Source organism: Aythya marila (assembly GCF_965140915.1).
Source record: "Aythya marila genome assembly, chromosome: 15".
Lineage (NCBI taxonomy): Eukaryota > Metazoa > Chordata > Aves > Anseriformes > Anatidae > Aythya > Aythya marila.
Genome location: NC_139056.1, coordinates 4,742,993 through 4,763,249, shown reverse-complemented (window position 1 = coordinate 4,763,249; position 20,257 = coordinate 4,742,993). Strand labels below are relative to the sequence as shown.

At 46.7% G+C, this 20,257-nt stretch overlaps 1 protein-coding gene across 3 annotated transcripts in view; it reads right to left on the bottom strand.

Moving 5' to 3' along the window:
• SEC14L5 (SEC14 like lipid binding 5) overlaps positions 1-19,747 on the bottom strand; it is a 38,027-nt gene extending 18,280 nt beyond the window's left edge. The window contains exons 1-5 of one of the 3 annotated variants that reach the window (XM_082772220.1): positions 19,622-19,719; positions 17,255-17,358; positions 15,269-15,344; positions 380-529; positions 134-265 (exon numbers count right to left, since the gene is read on the bottom strand). In XM_082772220.1, the coding sequence (XP_082628346.1) occupies positions 134-265; positions 380-529; positions 15,269-15,331 (345 nt within the window). In that variant the 5' untranslated portion in view covers positions 15,332-15,344; positions 17,255-17,358; positions 19,622-19,719. Of the gene's footprint in view, positions 1-133; positions 266-379; positions 530-15,268; positions 15,345-16,499; positions 16,573-17,254; positions 17,359-19,621 lie in introns of those variants that run through there. The other 2 variants (XM_082772218.1, XM_082772219.1) reach the window with 2 other exon arrangements.
• Between the last annotated feature and the right edge of the window lie 510 nt (positions 19,748-20,257).

The window sequence follows — 20,257 nt, the reverse complement described above, 5'->3', positions numbered from 1 at the left end:
ACCTAGTGGCCTTACAGTATCTGACTGTTGTGTTGCAGCCCAGTGTTCAAATTCACTCAAACAATTTCACCCTGTATGTTAGCACATGACTTTCAACACCTTCTTCACAGGCAAACAGAAAAAAGGCACTTACTGAGTAGCTGCACGTCTCAAGGACGACAACACGGTTGGCAAAAGTCTCATTGTGGGCTTCAATGCGGAGAGTCCGCTCTTTCCAGTTCACTGTGTTTTTCTGTATGAAGAAAACATACTCCACGCCTGCAATCTGAGAAGGATGAAGAACCAAATATATTTAAAAAATGGAGAGAAAGGACAGCCTTAGGAATCAGTAACAATCTGAGCCAGCCAACAACATCTCCACCCCTTATGTTCAACTTGCCTTCTTTAGCAGCCTGGGAGCATCCACATTCAGTTTACAGCTCCGTTCAATGATATGTATAGCTCCATCGTCACTCTTGGATTCGTGCAGGATTTCACTCCCTAGGAAGACTGGAATCTCCGGACATGTAGGAAAGCGCTTTTCATATGCCTGGAAGTGAAAACCGTGTAAGTTGCATCTCCTGGCCAGATAAACTTTAACTCTCTGAATTACTTAATTCCCTTACAGTAAGAGTCCAACAGATGTCTTTCTTCTCTGAGAAAAAGGGAGGTAAGTTAAATCAAAACACATGTAAACAAAGCTGGCACCCACTTGTGTCAGTCATCTTGCTAAGCACATCTTAACATTTCTTTCTCAAATGAAGTGGAAATAAAAGCCTATCATTAAAAAGTAGTGGGAAGGCAATCCTAACTTGAACACTAGGTATCAAATCTTCAGTGATCATAAGCAAGTCCAACTATGCTGATTTCTGCTAGTTAAAGACCCAGAGATGACAGAAGTCAAGTCAGATATATTGCCTGTATGAAGAAGCTATTTAAAATATTTAATACTCCTGTGCCCTAAAAATGTGACGTGTTTTGTTTAATGGTTCTAGCAGCTCCAAACTACCAAGGGTAAGAACACCAATTATTGGCTACTCATTTGCCTTGATCTATCCATTTCTAAAGTAATTCTGTTCCTGGTTCTGAAACCCTCCTTGATTTAATTGACTCACATCCATCTGAAACCTTTTATCCAAAGGTTCTTTAATAGCTCTAGCAAAAACAAAAAACAGTTTTCTATCGTACTTGCAGCAAATTAAGTTAACTTGCATAAACGTTACCTATTGTTCCTCCTCTTCCCCAACTTCTCTCTGCTTAGGAATCTCCTTATATGGCACGACTTTTGCAGGATGGAATATTTTACTTTGATTTAGAAAAAATGCCTTGCCTGTTGAACTGCTATCCTAAATGTAGAATTGAAGCAATACTGGTAGAAGCTGTAGAAGCAGCCCAGGATTCAGCTACAGCTGTGACTGGAGGAGAACCTGTGGTCTCTTTCCATGGCATTATCAACAGAGCTGGATCATTTTGGTCCTAAGATCTTTGATCATTCCACAGACGATGGAATAACCTCTATGAACTGCTGCCATCTTCCCATCTTCTGTAAGATGCAACTGTGTTATACAGCATGTAATTCTCTCATGAGTATTTATATTTTTATCTACCATACATGAAAAAAGCATTAACATGATAATGATTGAGATTGGCTCAGTTGTCAGCACACAGAGAACACAATGGGCACACTCTGGGGTGGCTGCATTCTCTATTACCATAGCACTCTGAAAGGCTGATTGCCCCAGTATGCATTCATGTACCCTGGTTCTGGGAATAATACCTGCTCTTAAAATAGCTCAGGCACTTAAGGACACATTCCACATCTCCTGATCCTAGACCTCTGAACAGAACAGAAGTTATTTAAGATTACCCAATCATGATAAAAGTACAAGCAAAATACTAGCTGAAGTTCTGGCCATAAACAAAGTACATACATATTTAAAATATCCTCTCCAATACACCAAGTAATATTCTGCTTCCTTTGCCATATCTGCTGAAGATCTTTCTCTGCATCTGTGAGACCTCCACCAGTGCTTTTCCCTTCTGATCTCCAGAAAAATGAAAGCTCTTTAGGTGAATATAAAACTTCCCATAGCAAGTGACTGTTTCCAACACCAGTCCAACTGGCTCCACGCAATGAAAGCAAACCCCGTGCTCTAAGGAGCTTAACTGGTTATGATGGAAATTCAGACGGACAAGATGGATGCTGGGCCCTGCCAAAGGATGCTTCCAGCTATCTGCTCCTGGTGTTCTGCCCTTCCATCACGGGTCAGAAAGGTGCACCCCTTATCACCTGCTCCCCAGTGCCTGCAGTCACCAGCACATTGATCTGCTCTGGCCAAATTCATACTTCCTACTTCTACTTCTGCATGCCTTCTCCCAACTTCCCATCCTCTGCACGCCTGCTATCCCAAGGTCAGTCTTTACCCTCTTTTCTAGCATGCAAAACGAGAGTCTCTTCAGGCCGCCCAGATGACCCATTTTTCATCACTAGAGTCTATTCATACAGTGAAAGCTGTAAACACTTTTGTAGGCCACTGAGATACCAGAACATTTGGCAACTCGTTTTCAGTGACTGGAACTGAAACCTCCTTACGCGTGCCATTAAAGAAGTGTTGCTGAAAACCCCAGCCTACGAGGAGGCTGCCCCAGTTAACCCCATAATTTTGGGAACAGCAGCTAGTGCAGAGGCTAGAAAACATCTCGAGCACCAGGAGCTGACGTGGGAAGGGTTCAGGACTGTCGGGCCATCCAGAAGAGCCCTCATACTGCCCGCGGGGCCTACCACCTCCATCCACAGTCCAGCTCCTTGCCACCTCAGCTGGTGGCTGCGGGCACATGGGTGCCACGGGGTGGTGCAGCACTAACCCTAAGAAACAAGGGCTGGGCCAGCACCACACATTCCTGCAGGTCAGTGGTAAGGCTGGCCAAGGTTTTCTTGCCCCAGATATTCCAGATTTCTCACAAATTTAAGAAATGCAAAGCAGCTGGATTGGAAGAAAGGCTCAGGTATGGTGATCTCAGCTTCTCTTCCTCCAGTCTTTCAGGGCTGTGGCTGTGCCACAGACACGTGGGAAGGTACATGCGGAGAACCAAGAGATGTTTTCCCACTAGGACAGCAAACAATCAAAGCACGGATAACCTCCAAAGGCCTCACTGCAGCAGTTTCACCAAGAACACAGAGCTGCAAGTGCCTCCTTGCCACTGAAAGACCATTATGGCAAATTGAAAGCTCCACAGAACACCTTTGAATCCAGGCACCTCTGGCTCTCTTTGAAGGATGAGGCCACTGGTTTCAACACACAGCTGTCACTTCTTCCACCAGGTATGCACTTGATCCCGCTGAAGACAAGCTTCCCAGTAAACCATCATTAAATCCAGCAAAACCAAAATCAGGCCAACTATTAACACAGTGCAGTCAGTCCCTGTCTCAGCTGAACATCTGGAGAATGAAAAAAGGTCAGGGAACAGACATCCATGCCGAGCCCTGGTGATATAACTAATTTAACAGTGCAAACCCATCACCTGCATAGGTAGAACATGCCCATGTTTGAGAATGAATCCCCTTTACACATTGATATTAAGTCCTTTGCTAATCTTCTTTGCACAACAACAACTCTAAAAATACAACAGGCCAAAGATGCCTGAGATCACGTGAAGGACAGCTGAAGCACCATGCTTCAGTCGCAAAACTTACACTGTTAACATGCTGAATCTTTCACCACTGAAGAGAGTGAGCTACCAAGAAAGAACTCCATCTCTGGCACCCAGCATCTTCTCAGCAAAATCAGCATCCATACACAACAGTATGTTTCTGCTCCAGCAGAGAAGTTGAAGGAAATCAAAGACATAGAAATATCTTAATTTTTTCTGGCAAGTACCAGAACTGGTCATTATTTTCTCCTCCTCCACAGTTGTGCAGAGTGCGAGGTGAATGACAGAAGATCATTCTGTGAAAGGCACAGAAGACTTATTATTAGCTTGTTTTAATACCTCAGCTGCTGAGCTGCCCGCGCGTGCTCTTGCCTTCTTGCTGCTATAACTCTGTGCTGACTTGTGTATCGGAGCTGTAACTTGTCTTTCCCTTCTTTGCTGAGGGAATTACAGCAGTATTGTGCCACTACTTTTTCCTAAGTGCATGCCCACTATATTTCTTTAAGACAGCCACCCCGATGACTTAAGTCTTGAACAGCAGCAAGTATATATTAAAAAAAAAAAAAAAAAAAAAAAGGCTCAGTGAAGCCATTCCCTCCCCTCTAAATCCTTCTGGGATTAGCGTTGATAGGCAGAACTAGTGAGCATTTTGCGTACCTCCTGCAAATCCTCCCACCCAGTCGAGCCAGCACATCAGCCCATCAGCCTGAATCCTGACTTGGGCTCCTTTTCTGGCACAATCACTCTCTTCTGTTGACTCCACACCAGACTGGGCTGAAGAAAGTCCCCAGGCACAGCCACAGGAGCTGTCTAGGCAAGCCAGAGCACAGCACACACCTGGTAATCCAAGCAAACTCCCTCAGCATCCCAGTTTACAGTAATTCTTTTTTTTACAGGTTCAGATTAGGACATTCTCCTAACCCCCGAAACAACCACTTCACAAGAGCTGGTGGATCAGGCCCACTGATGTCCTACTCTAAATCAAGCTGTTTTCTTCCAGTTTTCTTGCAGAACTGTTTCAAAAACAGTGCAACGCTGCTCTTCCGTAGTGGACTGTATATATAATCCAACCATTCAAGTGTCATTTAAACCATTGTAGTCGCCTTCATCAGATTGAAATTACACATCATTAAATTTCACAAGAGGCTTGGTAAAGCAAAGGAATTTGGGATCTGTTTGAACTCTCATATTATGGGACCAATGGTGTGGCAGACAAAAATCACCTTCATAGTTTTTGTCATGAGAAGAGAACCTATGAGAACAACCCAAAGAAGTCACACTTAAGCGTCCTGAAGTGTTGGGCAAATACTCAACAACCAGTATAAAAAAAAGCATCTGTGAAAACAGATTGCCCTGGAGGTCAGCTGGACACCAAACGAGAACAAGTTACACATGAAAACAAGCATTAAAATCAAAAAACAACATTCTAAAGCCTCACCACCACAGAGAGAAGGGGAAATTTCCATTCTGGACTTCACTGGACTAATCCCCTCCTCCAGAGCATGTCCTCCACCTTTCTAGCACCAAGGTGTTAGAGACACCAACAGTGCAAGCACTGCTGCTCCCCTCTCCGGTTTAATCTCCAGTAGGTTGACAATGGCTATATCACTGCTGTTTCCTTTGTGATCCAGAGTACTACAGCACATAGCCAGAGGGTTAGATCTTTCATAACAGCTACTCCTGTTTCTCCTCTGCAGGTTTCAACAACCTTTTAGCAAGTGACCTTGAAATCAATTATACAACAGAGGCCTTAGGAATCAAAAACAACAGGAAGTCCAAGCACTGAATTACTGCATGAAACGAAACACCTTAGAAAACAAACTCTCCTGCACACCAACAGGCTCTTGCTAGTTTCTTCCAGCCCAGAGCCTGCTAGGCCCAGAGCAGTTCCCATGTGCTCCAGAACCACACAGCTGTTGTTAGATCTGGTTTCTTACCTTAATATCCTAAAGGAAACATTATCCTCTTAGTTTAGGAAAGAAAACTGAGGTGGATTACACAAGAAGTCAGGAGCAGGGTGTATACAAAGCTCTGACTTTCTCCCCACACCAGGCACCTCATAGAGCAGTGACTCTTCAGGCTTCTTGGCCATACACACCAAAGAGGTGACTGGTTTGGTTCCTCCCTATCAGCAGGCAAGCCTTTAGCAGAGTAAATAAAATGCTTGCGTGCTAAATGCTGCTGTCCACAAAATCATACAGGAACATATCGAGTTATGTTGGAATAGCAGTTGGCAGGAAGATGTGCATCTTCTACTTGATAACTGGTGCTCTACACTGGCTAAATGGCTGTCTTTTTTATTTTATTTTATTTTTTAAAAACTGGTGGGACTCCTTAGTGACAGCTTCATGGATATCTGCTCTTTCAGATTCAGGCAAGAGCACAGAATTGGAAAAACCACAGACTGACTCTTGTAGGCCAAGCTGAATTCAAGAGGGATCTTCAAGAATATAAAACCTCAGCTACTGGGGAAAATTATGTGGTATAGAATGCATGAAGGAACTAAGCTTTTATCCACTTGATGAAGACAGAACCTGCCACAGTCAATACCAAATGAATAGGTTACAAGTAAAAGATTTCCTCCTTGCATTAAGACCTAAAACACTTCAAACTTTCATGATCAGGGTTTACATTTGTATTACTGAGGTTCCTCAACATCATGTTGCAGCCATGTACAGTTTGCCAGGATAAAGTAAGAAAACGTGCATCTATGTTCAGATGAATGGGGAAAGAGAAGAAGACGTGACATCAAGCTTTGATCTACACGCTTTGATCTACAGGTGTCCAGATTACCATCCTTTTGAAAAGAAATGCCAAGAGCAAGATAAGACCCCTTGTCACTTCTAATTTGAGCAGCTCTAATGGTACATAATTATCTCTCTCCAGATTCAGGTATTTTCAGATTATTGCCTTCTAGTAGAAAAAGCAATGATTTCATACAACAAACCATCCTACTACTTAGCCTAAGTGCTGGAAGGAAAACAAAGGTCTGTCTGGTGAATACACACACAATAATCCATTTGCTTCTTAATCGCTAGAACAGATATGTGCTTCTTGCGAGCTACAGGCAGCACAAAAATCCCACAACACATGGAAACAACTGGGGGGATCAAATGGATATTTGGGGTACAGAAATGTGCTGAAGTCAGGGGAAAGGGGACCTCCCTTTGAAGAGGTGTAGAGCATCTGCAAAGTAGCATAAAAATCTTTTGGGGCTGATAGAAAGCAATTTTGCTAGAAAGAAATTTGCCACAAGTCCACTGGACCACAGTTACCCAGGCTATGAACATTGGCCCAGTGTTCTGTTTCCCTGGACTACAGCCAATGGTTTGCCTCATTTCTTCAGATTTTGCTGAAAGAAACAATTCAGGGAGCAGCAGCTGTCCATTACAATACAGACACAACCGAGTGACATGGCAAACCTACCGAAACCAGGACACACATTGCAGCTGCACAAAGCTCGCTTGGGAAATTACCACCGTGCCCGACCTCCTGTCTGAGGAGGAGCAATATCCCATTGCTATTCTGCTATAGTGTTCTCCTCTGCTTACCAGGGAAGAAGGTTGGTGGTGGAGCACTTCAAGTCACAAAGAGCACAATGCACTGGCCTTTACAAACAGCCATGGAAGCAACGCCTTATCCAGGAATTCTTGCTAGCTGGCTGGACACGTTTGCCATAGCCCATTGTGGAAAGAGACAGATAGACTGAGCTAGGAAGGCAAGGAAGCAGACATCTCGGGTGACTAACACCTTAAAGAGCAAAGCAGAACAATCAAGTGTTACATCACACGCACGCTGCTCAGTGAATCACCCCAAATCAAAAAGGCTGGCTCGCAAAGCGATGCCTAATGGCTGGCAGGGCACTCTGTTGTTGCCAGAAGCTTCTGTAAGAATTTACATATATCAGCCATAATTCAGAGTCAAACTTGGACAGGTCATCATGCTTAACAATTAAAAAATTGCTGGCTGGGATTTAACAGTTCTAAATTTTCTCACCTATTTTAGTCCCTGCTCAAGAGTTTTAACTTCTGTACTTACACATTCAGAAGACAGAAGGGTCTTCTTGACACTGCTGTAATACAAGACAGTGGTGACACCTCTATCTGTGCTGTCCCCTTGTGCTATGCTGCAGTGCCATTGAACGACAGCTTAGTTTACAGACTGTGCTCATCAAATTAAGCTTGAGAAACCACTCATTCTTCTTCAAGGCAATAAGCCTCCATGTTGCAGTGGGAGAAGTTGATTAAACAAAAGAGGGACTACCCTGTTCAGATTCCTTGAATGATCGAATTACTTAAGTCATCTCTCCAAACCCAAGCATGGTGCCAGCACCATCCGTTCCTGTGCCATTCTTGCCAAGCAGACAGAGCCTTAGCACTGGCAGTGCAGATTTATCAAAGTGGACTTGCGTGACCCCCTCAACACACACTAAGCAGGCCAGGGTACACGGATGTTGCCAGCGGTTCTCCAGAAATCCAAATAAACTCTTCTTCCACTCGCTTCCAGCAGCTGTGGTATACAGCATTCACCATTCTCTATTTGCTCAAGGGGAAATGTCCCACACCATAATCTCAAGAGAAATGTCAGCTCTTTAAGTCAGCCTGACTATTGCTCACTCTCAGCCTGCTTAATAACAGGAGGAGGTGGTGGCAGGGCACAGGGACTGAACAAATGAATACAGCTGTGAAGAATCATCCCAGCTGACACAGGAATCATTACTTTCAGAATTCTTTTGCCAAATGCTTCTCAGCAGTAAGATGAGGGGATATTTATAGTGCATCTTGACAGCATGGCTTCAAACCATCAAGTCACACTCAAGCATCGTGTCTTGAGTCAACACTAGATCCTCTGTAAGCACATAAAATGTTAACCCAGTAACTCCTGACAGTCACAACAAACCTACCTTCAGAACACAGCCAAAAAAAAAGGGAAGGAAAGCTGCCTTCCTTTAAAACATTGGCATGGACCATAGTTAGAGACAGACCATCCAGATCCAAAGATGATTTTGCCTGCACTCGATAGGCAAGCACTATGTACCTAACCATCCTGCTACAGTGAGTACATTTATCTTGAGAGGGGGGTATCCATTTCTTACTGACTGCCCAGATGGCTGTCGGGACATTTCATGGCATATACGACAGGGACTGAGCATCAAAGAGCAACTATTTAAAAATATTTCCCACCTTGCACTTTTCTCAATCTCTAGGGTACCATCAACCAGAAATACTGTTTCCAACACTATCTGAAATCTGTGTCATTATCTATGGCAGCAGATTCAAAGGAGCCTTTGAGCACTGGGCACTCAGGCTACAGACTGCAAAGCTCTACCACGTGTTACCCGCAGCTACCCAAGGACACAGTGGGTAGCAGGCCGTTGCAGGCACTCCCACGGATGCTGTGCCTAGAGCTCCCCTCCAATCTTTTCAGCTCCTCTGCACAGCCCGCTGATCAGCTGCACCATCGCCATGGCTTCAGAGGGATGCCAGCTGCCAGAAGCCGCTCTGCACTCCCTGCAGCAAGCGCTCTTCTTTTTCCAGAGTTCACGCTTGAAAGCGGAGGCTACAAACTGGCATCACAGATTTTGGTTAAGATTCTACTTTTCTTTATTTAAATCAGCCTGTGGTGTTGCTGGATTAATGACAGTGTCTTGGAGCTCCAGATGGGGAGTCTGTAATTACAATTAAATATATAGGAAATCCCAGTGTATTCTGTGGTGCATCTGTGCTGCAGGCACTGTAAGACATTGCACTGTAGTTGACAGCCAGTCTGCACATCTGATGTGGCAGAGATGGCAGCAGCCTTTCTGAGACCTGGATGGGCTGCGAAGACACACATTGAACTTGTCACACTAAACAAACCCTCAGAGCTAGCATGATTCTTGCGAGACATCATTCTGCTTGTACGTTATACTGGTAACCAACGTGTACTGCAAGCTGTTTGGGCCACATTGTGGTGTCTACCTGGCACAACGATTCTGTAAGAGAATCACAGCATCAGTCAGTGAAATACTGAACCCTTTAAGACACCACAGCATTAGAGAGCAGAGCATCAACAATGTATTAGGATATAAACCATCTCTTTATACACTCGATGTGCTAAATGCGACAAGAGAACAGTCATTATATAACGCTACTTAAAGATCTAGCATCTTTAATGCAACACATTCATACTGAAAAGGTACAAATAAAAATAATTTCAAAAAGGTGTATGGAAAGGAATGGTAGCCATCAGGACCTTAATGGCTAGAACATTCGTACAACATTCAGTTTCCCCCCCACCCTTAATCCTGACAGCTAAAACAGCAAGGAGCTGCTTTCAATTAGGCAGCGTACACAAGCCTCCCATCACTGTTGGCACTAAAGAATACCAGAAAGTGAAATAAAGAATGATGCATTTTGGTTTTAGTTGTACTGGATGTTTGATTCTTGCACATTACTGTGGGCCAGACCTTCAACTGGTGCGAATGAGCAAAGCTTCAGTGGCTGCAAAGCATCTTTGCCAACCTGTAGATAGTCAGTGTGGACAAAGCTGAACTGCTGGTGGATTATTTGGGGGCAAGAGCAAAGACCCCTGCCAGACCCAGTAAGTATCAGCAAGACTGGCCCAGCAGGGTTGGGGTTGTGAGAAAAACATCCTACACAAGGACCACAGATGATTGCTTTTGACGGGCCATGACCCTGTGCTAGAGGATGAGAGTAAAGATGATGGAGAAGGAAAGTTTCTGCTACTGATTCCATGTGAAATGGTTTCTGAGACTAAAACTGCAACTTTTGCAGCCTGCACTAAAATCACCAGCCAGCCAACACTCAAACCATACTAAGAAGTAACAGAAGCATACGCCATCGTGGTTCCCTTAACTTGACCTGGAATTCTTTATTTTTCAGGTAAGATAAATTAAATGTAAAGAATGCTTCATTGCCACTAAAACTAGAAGACAAGCACAGAGCTGCTTGGAAGTACACGTGGCTAGACAACCAAGTTTCTACATGCAGACCAACACAGAAGGGAGATCAGGAGCTGCCACCTAACAGATTAACTTGAGAGATACCTGAGATAGCAAATGTCTGTGTGACAAACGCACTCACTGCTCTCCCATCCAAAACTAATGCTACACGCAGCTTTGTTGGAGACAGCAGCAGATGAGCCCTAGATGGAAGGGCACCACTCAACCTGTAGGATAAACACACCACTGCTGTCCACGAGCACGTTTTCCAGAGAGCAGGTTCTCAGCTGCTCGCATGTCCACACGTGCCGTGGTAGCCCCAAGAAACGAGGCCATACAGAAGGGAGCACTGACTTGCACCATGGGGCTCAAGAGCAGTTTGGTCCTAAGCACAGACCACAACTGGTGTAATGAGAGCAGATGCTACTGCCAGCTTCCAAACACGATCTTCGTTCTGTCTTTTCAAAACCATGACATTTTCAGTAAGAGTAATAAGCTACTCAAAGGTTGTAAACACAAAGCTGATATCCTGTATGCTTGAAGTGTGAATGTCAGATTACATGCGTACACCCACATATATACATACATACGGCCTTTTAGCTCTTAAATAAACCCAGTCTTTAACCTAGGAGTGTTCTGTGTTTTGCAGAGCTTTCATTTCACAGAAAAGATAGAATCTGAGATAATGAAGTGATAAAAGTGTGATTCGGTTGAGGCTGTAAAGTCTGCCAGCAGAACGTTACCTTTCCAGGACCTGCATCTTGCACTGTTCCCTTGGCAAACCACTGTGCAGAAAGAGCCCTCGCTCTGAGCAGAAACCATAGCCTGAATATGAAGTGCATCATAGATGAGGCAAGAGGAACAAATAATTGACAGAAGTGCTGTCGTGAAGCTTGTCATTTACAGCACTATTATGGCGATTCAAACTATACAGCAAGTGCAAGACCACATAAGAGTGGGCAGGTATTCCAGATCTGTAGCATTAGGAACTATCCTAAGCAAAATTAGGGTATGCTACAAAGTATTGAAAACCAGCAGTGTAATGGGCTGAGTGCAATACTAAAATTAATAAGAAAGAAATCCTACTGCTTTCAAAGTCTTAAGCTACCTTACCTGACCTAATAATTCATTGGCAACAAATATGAGAAATGCAATCTCTCTTAGCCTTGTTTCCTGTACAACTATGCATTTTAGACTTGCTCGCACAAATCAAACTCATCTCCACATGTCAGCGAGGGCTCACAACAATTTGCATCATCCAGATTAAGTTAACACTCATGAGCTATATGGCAGAAATACTTCTCCTTTTGGATCTTTCCCTCTTTATAAAATTCTAGTATAAAACGTTTAACATTAAAATTAGAACTACTACCCCAAGAAAACAAAGTGTGTTACACTTAGGGATTTTTCTGGCTCTAAAATGAAATCTGAGAAACACGCAAATTCAAACCTGCTGATCTAATTGAGGATAAGACAAGATCAAGTCCAAAGATGTGTGGACAGCCCTTTTGACAGAACAGCTCCATTTAAAATGAGAAACAATAGGGGAAAAAAAAAGAAAATGGAAATGAAAAACATGACAAGCTAACAAAACGTATCATGAGTCAAGGTACTTTTCAAGTATAAAGGATGAAGATGTCAGGCACTGGTTATAATTTGAAGAGCACAATGCTTGTGATCGTTTAACGCAAGTGCAGATTAGGAACAAAGCACACAAAAATGACTTCTGTGAATGACAGATGTGAAAGGATCATCCTTTGTTTAAGAAGAAGAGAAGAGTCTTCCAGTAAGAGGAAGAAAAAAAGGTTCAGAACTCCTGAATGACCGGGAGACTCATTAGGCTGATTCCTCTTTATTTTCTTAGATGCACAAGACTGGCAAAGATAGCAAGAAGGGGAATGCAGTCTGAAGGACTTGGAAGACGTGTCAAATCTGCTGCCTGCAAATGCCCAAATGCAAGCTGCAGAAGGGTTAGTAACCAGCAAATGCAAATGTAAATCCATAGCCAATTATCCAGAGATACACAATAACACAGGTATTAACAAGTAAAAGCACTGGCTCTCCTGTCATGCACAGCCCCATGCTGTCTAGAGGATGAGCTGCACATACGTGCACCCTGAACAAGCCCCAGCAAGATAAATCATGTTCCTGATGGCAGGGCTCAACAAAAGGCATGGGAAATGCTATGCGTTTTAAGGGCAGGATGCAATGAATCATTTGGCTGCAACCACCTTATTTCTCAGAACCTCACAACTGAACGAAGCACACGCAGGCTGTTTACTACAGCAGTGCCCCAACGTCAGAGGCTCTGGGGGAAGAACACTTTTCCTAACAAACACTACTTAGCTCACAACACACCCTGTGCAGACCACCAGAAGCACGACCCTCCCGTTACACAGATCAAGCACAAACACCATCAGGTTGAAGAGTGCATGGGGACCCAGAAAATAAGGAGGTGAGCTGAGTTTCCCCACACCATCTTTGCTCTCTTGCCATTAACCACGTTATGACAGCACAGCACTCCAAAGGTTCGCAGGAAGCATTTGAGGGGAAAAGATGAAAGCAGCTGAATGTAAGGTTCCCAGCACCGAGGAAGCTGCTGTCAGATTTCTGGTGAGGCAGATTAACAGCAATGCCATGTGCCGAGGAGCAAAACAGCTTCACTGCACGCCCACACTCCCTGCAAAACTTCCAGCAACTGACAGCTAGCACCTGACAGCTCTGAAATCTGCACTGCCTCCACACAAAGGGAAGACTCCATCCAAACACATCTAATACAATAACGAAGGCTGCATCCAGTTCAGCCAGTGTGGACTGCCACTAGATTCAACCACTCTTTAGAGTTTTTATAATGCCAGTCTGCATAATAAAGCAGATCCTGCTGCAGACATGTGATTGTCACAGGAGATTAGAGTGGGACTAAGGGGTCTATACTCAGTATCCTACACTACCACAGTCCTTTGGGTGACCTTGGACAAGTAACTTAATCTTTATAAAGACGACTAATAACTTTGCTAAAGTAACAGGAATTTGAGTTTCTGTACTCCTCACAGATGACATTTACAATTCCATCTTTGAAATCCCAGGGAATTTTACATTCTGTCATGCTGAAAAACCGGGAGCAAATAAAACTAAACCACTTGAAAAATAAACCCATCAAACCCTGGCATTTTGCTAACAAGCTTACAAAGGATTTGTCTAGAGACAGCCCTCCTGTATTAGCAGCCAATCTATCGAGGGGCATCTGGTGTTAGGGTTATCCTGCTAAGACGGACAGTGAGAACATGGAGAGGTATACACAGAGCAGTCTACCAGCATCTCCGTAACAAGTACTGGTATCTTATTCTAACACAGAACGCACTGGGAGAGCAAAAAGCACAGCCAGAATAGTTTCACTAAGATGAACATCAGCCCCAGCTGCAGCACTTCTAGAGCATGTGGCTGGCAGAGCTGCTAGCAGACACGGCAAACTTGGACAGGACTGGAAAGAGAAAAAAGGGGAGGAAACTGTGGTGTGGGAGCCCACCTGTCAGAAAGGAAGCATTTACTTTGATAACCAGGTAGCATTAAAGTGAACAGCACCTGCTCCCAGCTGAGAGACAGCTGCTGCCTTTGGGATATGTTATTCACACTTAGGACCGAGCAAAGAATCTCTCTTCCAGTTTTAACTATTGAATTTGAAGACTAGAGACTGTTTTGGATAGAAAAAAATCTTATTGCACTTATTTCCCAGGAACCCAAAAGAGGCAACACTGTCAAAAGGAACACAATGTGTTACACCAGGCTCTCCTTTCCATTCAGGGGAATGATTTCAGATACCCACAGGCTATACCTTCCTCTCTTCAAAACGGGATTCCTAGAAGACCAAAGAAAACTGGTATCCTTGCTCAGCAGGGAAGAAAAAAAAAGTGTCAAATACTAAGGCCCAGGGATCCATGCTCAGTGCAGCCCTTGAATTGCAAGGAGCAACCTTTCTGAAGTATATTTGACTCACAAACGAAAGAACGGTAGAAAAGTCCAAAACTTTAAATGCCACTGAAATCGTACCAAAGGAAGCTGCCATGGTCATGTAGCTTTCTGCACAACTAACCAGAAAACTACAGCCCTCGAGCCCCTTCTGGAAATCACAAATCTTGGAGATCTCTCCCAACATTTCAGTGATGAGGTGAACAGGGAAGAACAATACGGAAGACCTTTTCCAAAGATTTCTAGTTTTTAAATCAAATCAGGAAGCTCATTGATTTAGAATGGATTTCTTCAATACATAAATCCTACAATACTGACTGGGTTCAGAACTAGGGAGATTCTGAACAGAATGGCATTTGGTGATAATGTAAAGGTATCTGGCAACAAACTGGCCACATCTACCTGAACATCACAATTTTTTCCTTTTGTGTGAAAGATCAATTACAATAGTGGTTTTTTTGTTGTTGTTGCTTTCTCCAGTGACTAAAGTGTTTCTATTAAAATATTGAGATATAGATTATATAAAAAATATCTATAAAAATAATTCTTATTTTTCACAGAAAAATAAGAAGGGACAAAAGACTGAGAGCTAAGCCTCTGTTCCTGCAATGTACCCACATAAGGTTGCCACAAGGATACGCTGGCCAAAACTGCAGTTCCCCACCTCCCACTGGCCTGAGCTTGCAGCCCGTAACAGCTGGAGAAGTAAAAGTGCTGAGCGTTACTCACTGCCATGACGAGCTCAAAAGGATATTTGTAGACTCGAACTGGGGACTGGTACTTCTGCACCATTTTTACCACACACCTGTAAGACAAATAAAATTGGAGAATTTCAGATCCCTCACATCGAACACCACAATACATTGCAGCAGCTTGCACAACCGGACCTTATGAGAAACCTTAACTCTCCTGCAAGCAGGAGGAGGAGACACACTGGGTGGATGGGCTGCCCAGCCTCACTTTGCAGGTTGGTGGCAGACAGAGAAACAAAAGCCCCAGCACTGCATCCCACGGGCAGCAGCATCCTTTGCTGCTTCCCAGCACTACTGCAGTGACTTTGACAAACAAAACTTCAAATAACTAAAGCACAAACCAGAGGTGCAAAGCCAAGACCAGTTATGCTCTGGAGAAGGAAGCCTCTCTTTGGGGCCTTGCAGAAGCTAAACGGCAATTTTTCTCCTCCTTTCCCTTTTCTGCATTATGTGTGATATCATTATGCAAAATCCCTTTTGTTGAAAGTTTCCACGGCTTCCCGTATCTTGGCATTTTAAATGCTTTTATGCACAAAGTAGCATTCAGCTGTTTTAACCCGCTAAGAGAAAGGAAAAGGAAACAGCATGCTTAGAGAACACGCCTGACGCTAAGCTGGCAATCACATCCCACTGCCTGGATGCCCACTGCTTCCAGCTGAACCAAGGCAATAACTGCATGCATGGAAACAATTCAGTTCTCGGCATTTCATTTCTCCTAGCCACCCCTCACTGTTCTCATCAGGATTCCTCCCTCATACTCTTCTGCTGGGGTTTTAACCCTCCAATATGCATCAGTAACAAGCATCTCAAGGAAGTACATAAGTACAAATAACCTATAGGCTGCTTTCTGCAACTCCTTTAGGGTCCCTTCCACTGCTCCCATTAATGCCATCTACAAAATCCAAAACGCAAGAGGCCAGACAGCTGGTTTGAGACGCTGTGCTGCTTCCACCCCACTCAAATTCCACTGCTGAGCAGACACAGCCCTTGGCAACATGACGCAGTGTGGCACTGAACTCGACAGTCCGAGCATAAGACAACTTATCCCTGACATTTAAAGCCAAAAACCGGAGGTGAAATATGACTTAAAAGGCAAATGGCAGTAGATTCTCCTCCAGTAAGACTGCTACAAAATGCTATTATACACTAGAATCTAAGCATTAAGCAAGGGAGAGAGGGAAAAGAGGCTTTAAAAAAAGTTTGGGTACCTGAGAATGGGGAATGTTTGTAGAAGCAGGGTCTCACAAGCAGACAGTTACTCTGCAGAGGATCGCGTTACCCAAGCAGCACCGATCGGCACTCGCTGGGTCTCTGGGAGTCTTACCAATACCAAGCCGGTCCGTGCAGAACAAATAAATGCGGAGAGAAAGCATCAGCACAGCATCCACCTCCAACTGAAGCGAGCGGAGCAGGGGCAAGCAAACACCCAGGAAGCCCGGGCTGCTATCACGTATCAGATACCCGAGCCAAGAGAGGCACGGGGCACCTTGTAACGCAACGCTGTAATATGATTATGTAAGCGCGATACCTACGCTGTGCGGGAACCTTCTGAGTAAGTGCAAATATAGCAAGAGAAGCCTTGTCACAGGTATTTAGCTGTCATCTCGCTCCCCGTTCTGACCTCGCCTGCTAAACTGGGAACTCCGGCAGCACTGCAGGAAGGGGTCAGAGAGTGGGGCAGGAAAAAGCCTCAGAACAGCCCAGAGCCACCCTCAGCCTGGAAACGGAGTCGCCAGCAGCGGGCCAGCAGGGTGGCACAAGCTGTCCTTGCACAGCCTTAACCACGCTGCTTGGCCCGTGCTGTTCCTCCAGCAGCTGCAGTACCGAACTGCCCCAGGTTTACCACCCCATGCTTCTCCAGCCGAGGGAGGTCTGAGCAAAGGGGTCAGTGAAAATTACACCCCAAAAAATAATGGAAGAAAGACAGCTGATAACTCATGCCTGCCCTAGAAGCCTTCCATACCTTAGGAAAGGTGCACTGGCAGACCTCCTATGCTCTCTCCTCAAAACAGAGCTGTGAGACAGTCATTCTGCTTCTCAAAGCAGGAGGGACCCTAGCTATAACTCCTAGAGGAAAAAAAAAATAAATAAAAAGGCAATGAAAGTGTGGAAGTTTGCCACCCCGTGCACAGGGATACAGGTAGATGATTAGCAGTGAAAATGACATAAGATTTTCAGGTGCTCCCAGTGGGTAGATGAGTCAGACTCGCTAAAGACACGCTTCTTCCTAGAGCTTTTAGATCTGAAAGGAAGATATGTTTTAAAAGTCATTTTGAGTACTTCACTGAGATGATGAGCAGGTACGTTCAGCCACCTTGCAGAGAAGGCCAAAAAGCAGCTATGCAACTACAGAATACATCTGCTCCTTAAACGTCCATCCTGCCACTCCAGCCTCCCCAGCAGCCCAGGCCACCTGTTCTGTATTTACACCTGGCTAAAAGCACTGTTAGGAAACGTGGCTCAGCTAAAGAGCAGTGACTCCGTGAACCACAGCCCCATCACTTCCAACCGTCAGTCCACACCTAGAGGCAGACCTGTGCCACACACTGGGCAGCACCAAGGAAGATCACGGTCTCAGCCAGCCGAGCCCAGCACAGTTTGGAAAACTCAGGCTGGAGCAGTCAATGCACGGAAACAACGCATCTAACCCACCTTCACCCACCTCAATTAGACACTTGTAGTGTCTCTAGTGCTTCAGATATTGCCCACCTGGACACACAGGACAGCGGCAGCGACCCCACTTCACAGAGCATCCTGTGACACTGTGACAGCGATGCCAGCAGCACGGGGACTCGGCAGCCTGGGGCTCCCCGCAGAGCCCAGCTGGCCCACATGCCCCTTTCGCTACAGCCCATGCAGCAATTCACAGATGAACCAAACCCTAGAAGGCAGCGAGTTAATTATAAGCTTGAGATGCACCAGCTGGCATTGCACCAGGGGAAGGAAGGCACGGATGGGAAGGACACAGCCCCTGACCGCACACACATTTCCCTGCTGTAACTGTGGCAGCATTTCGGGGAAAAGGTGAGTTTCTAACATAGCACGCGAAGCCATCGCTACGAGTTAGCTAAGCCTGAAGACTGGGAGGGCTCCCATGAGGAACACGCACCACAACACACGCAGCTGAGGGAGGAGAGGCAGTGCCATAAGCTGCATGCTTCCACTTTATTTAGAATCATCCACTATGCACCTGAGGGATTTTCCATATGCTTAACTTTTATTCTGTTATTTGCAAGGGAAGCATACTTGACAGAGTATGGCCAAATGGTTGGCTGGAAATGACAAACTGGGTTTATATATTAAATATATGTAAAACCCCGAATCAAGCCCCCAACCCCTGCTTCTCACCAAGGCTACTACGAGGTCATTCAGCTCCTTCCACATTAGGACCGCCTGTTGGATGCTGAAATTCAGCAGCCAGGGACTTCACTAACTTCTCCCATCCATGGTGGCTTCTTTTCAGGTGGAGAACAACTCAGTAGGGTTGTTGTGGTTGTTTAGTTTTTTGTGTGCGTGTGTGTTGTTTTTCTCGTTGTTGTTGAGGGTTTTGTTTGTTCGCTTTGAAAAAAACCCTGCTGAAAATAGCAAGGGTTCCAGACTTCCTCAAATTGTATTCTGACATGCGAAAGGCAGCCGCAGCACCCAGCTGAGTTGACATTTACAGTTAGAGAAGTGGGGCTCAGTGGGGCTGTAGCCTTTTACCCCCCGCTTCTCGAGCAACACTGCGAGGAAGGCGTGCGTGACACCTCTGTGCCTTGGCTGCCTCTCGCTTCGGTGGGTGCTGTCACCGCACCTTGTACCACAGCGGCTGTGATACGAGACGGCAGCAAGCTGCAGGATGGCTGTGGGAGCTCTTTGGCATGAGAGTAAGTTCTGCCCTTTGCAGCTTGAACCAGGGAAGCAGAACACGGAGCTGTGCTGTGGTACGCTTCCACTGCCTTTTAGAAGCCAGCACCTCCTCGGACAGGACCTCACCTTGCTGCCCCCCTTGCTGCTGCGGGGCCGAAGCAGCACGAGGGCTGCGCACCAGCAGCCTGGGCACCTCGCAGGGCAGCCCGGAGCCCTGCCAGTGGCTACGGCCAAGCACAGGCAAGGCGAGCATCCGAGGCGCACCCGCTCGTTGCTCACAGCACACCGAGGAGCGGCACCTTCGGCCGGGCAGGGGCGAAGGGAAGGGATGAGCGGCGGGCGCCCCGCTCCCGGAGCGCTGTGAAGTTGGCCGCCCCCTCCGCGCACGCAGCGGATCCGCTTCGAGCCCGGCACCTCCGCACCTCCCCCCCGCCCCCCCCAGCGGCCGCCCGGCATCGGCATCGGCATCGCCCCCGCTTACCGGCGGTCCCCCGGCGGTCCCGGCGCTGCCCGCAGCGCTACCGGCCCCGGCTGGCGGCGGCCTCCCGGCCCCGGGCGGGGCTGCGCGGCGGCGGCGGGGCTGCGCCCCTCGGGGAGGCTCCGTGGCCCCGGGGGGGCGGGCGGGGCAGGGCCGGCATCTTGGGGCGGGGCGGGGCGGGCGGCTCCGGGGCTGCCTCCCACCCGCGGGCGGCTGCGGCCCCGCTCCCCGCCCGGCGCCGGCACCGAGGGACCGAGCGCGGCCGCGCCCCGGCCCCAGCCCCAGCCCCCACCTCCCCCTCGCGGCCCCGCCCCGCCGCGCGGCGCCGCAGAGCGCTGTCCATTGTGCTGCGCCCGGCCCCGCCCGTTCGGCCCCGCCCGTTCGGCCCCGCCCGTTCGGCCCCGCCCGTTCGGCCCCGCCCGTTCGGCCCCGCCCGTTCGGCCCCGCCCCCTCGCCGTGGCCCCGGGTTTCTCTTCCCCTCACGCCCCATTAAGGCTCGGGGCTGTGCGGTGCCCAGTGAGGGGTGTGCGCAGGGAGCCTGCCCTGAGCTGAGGGCAGTGGCCGCACGCTGTGGGCTGTACGGTCACGGTGCTGTGGGGGTGCGTTTGTAGCCTCCCTCATGCCCCAGGGCTGTGTGCT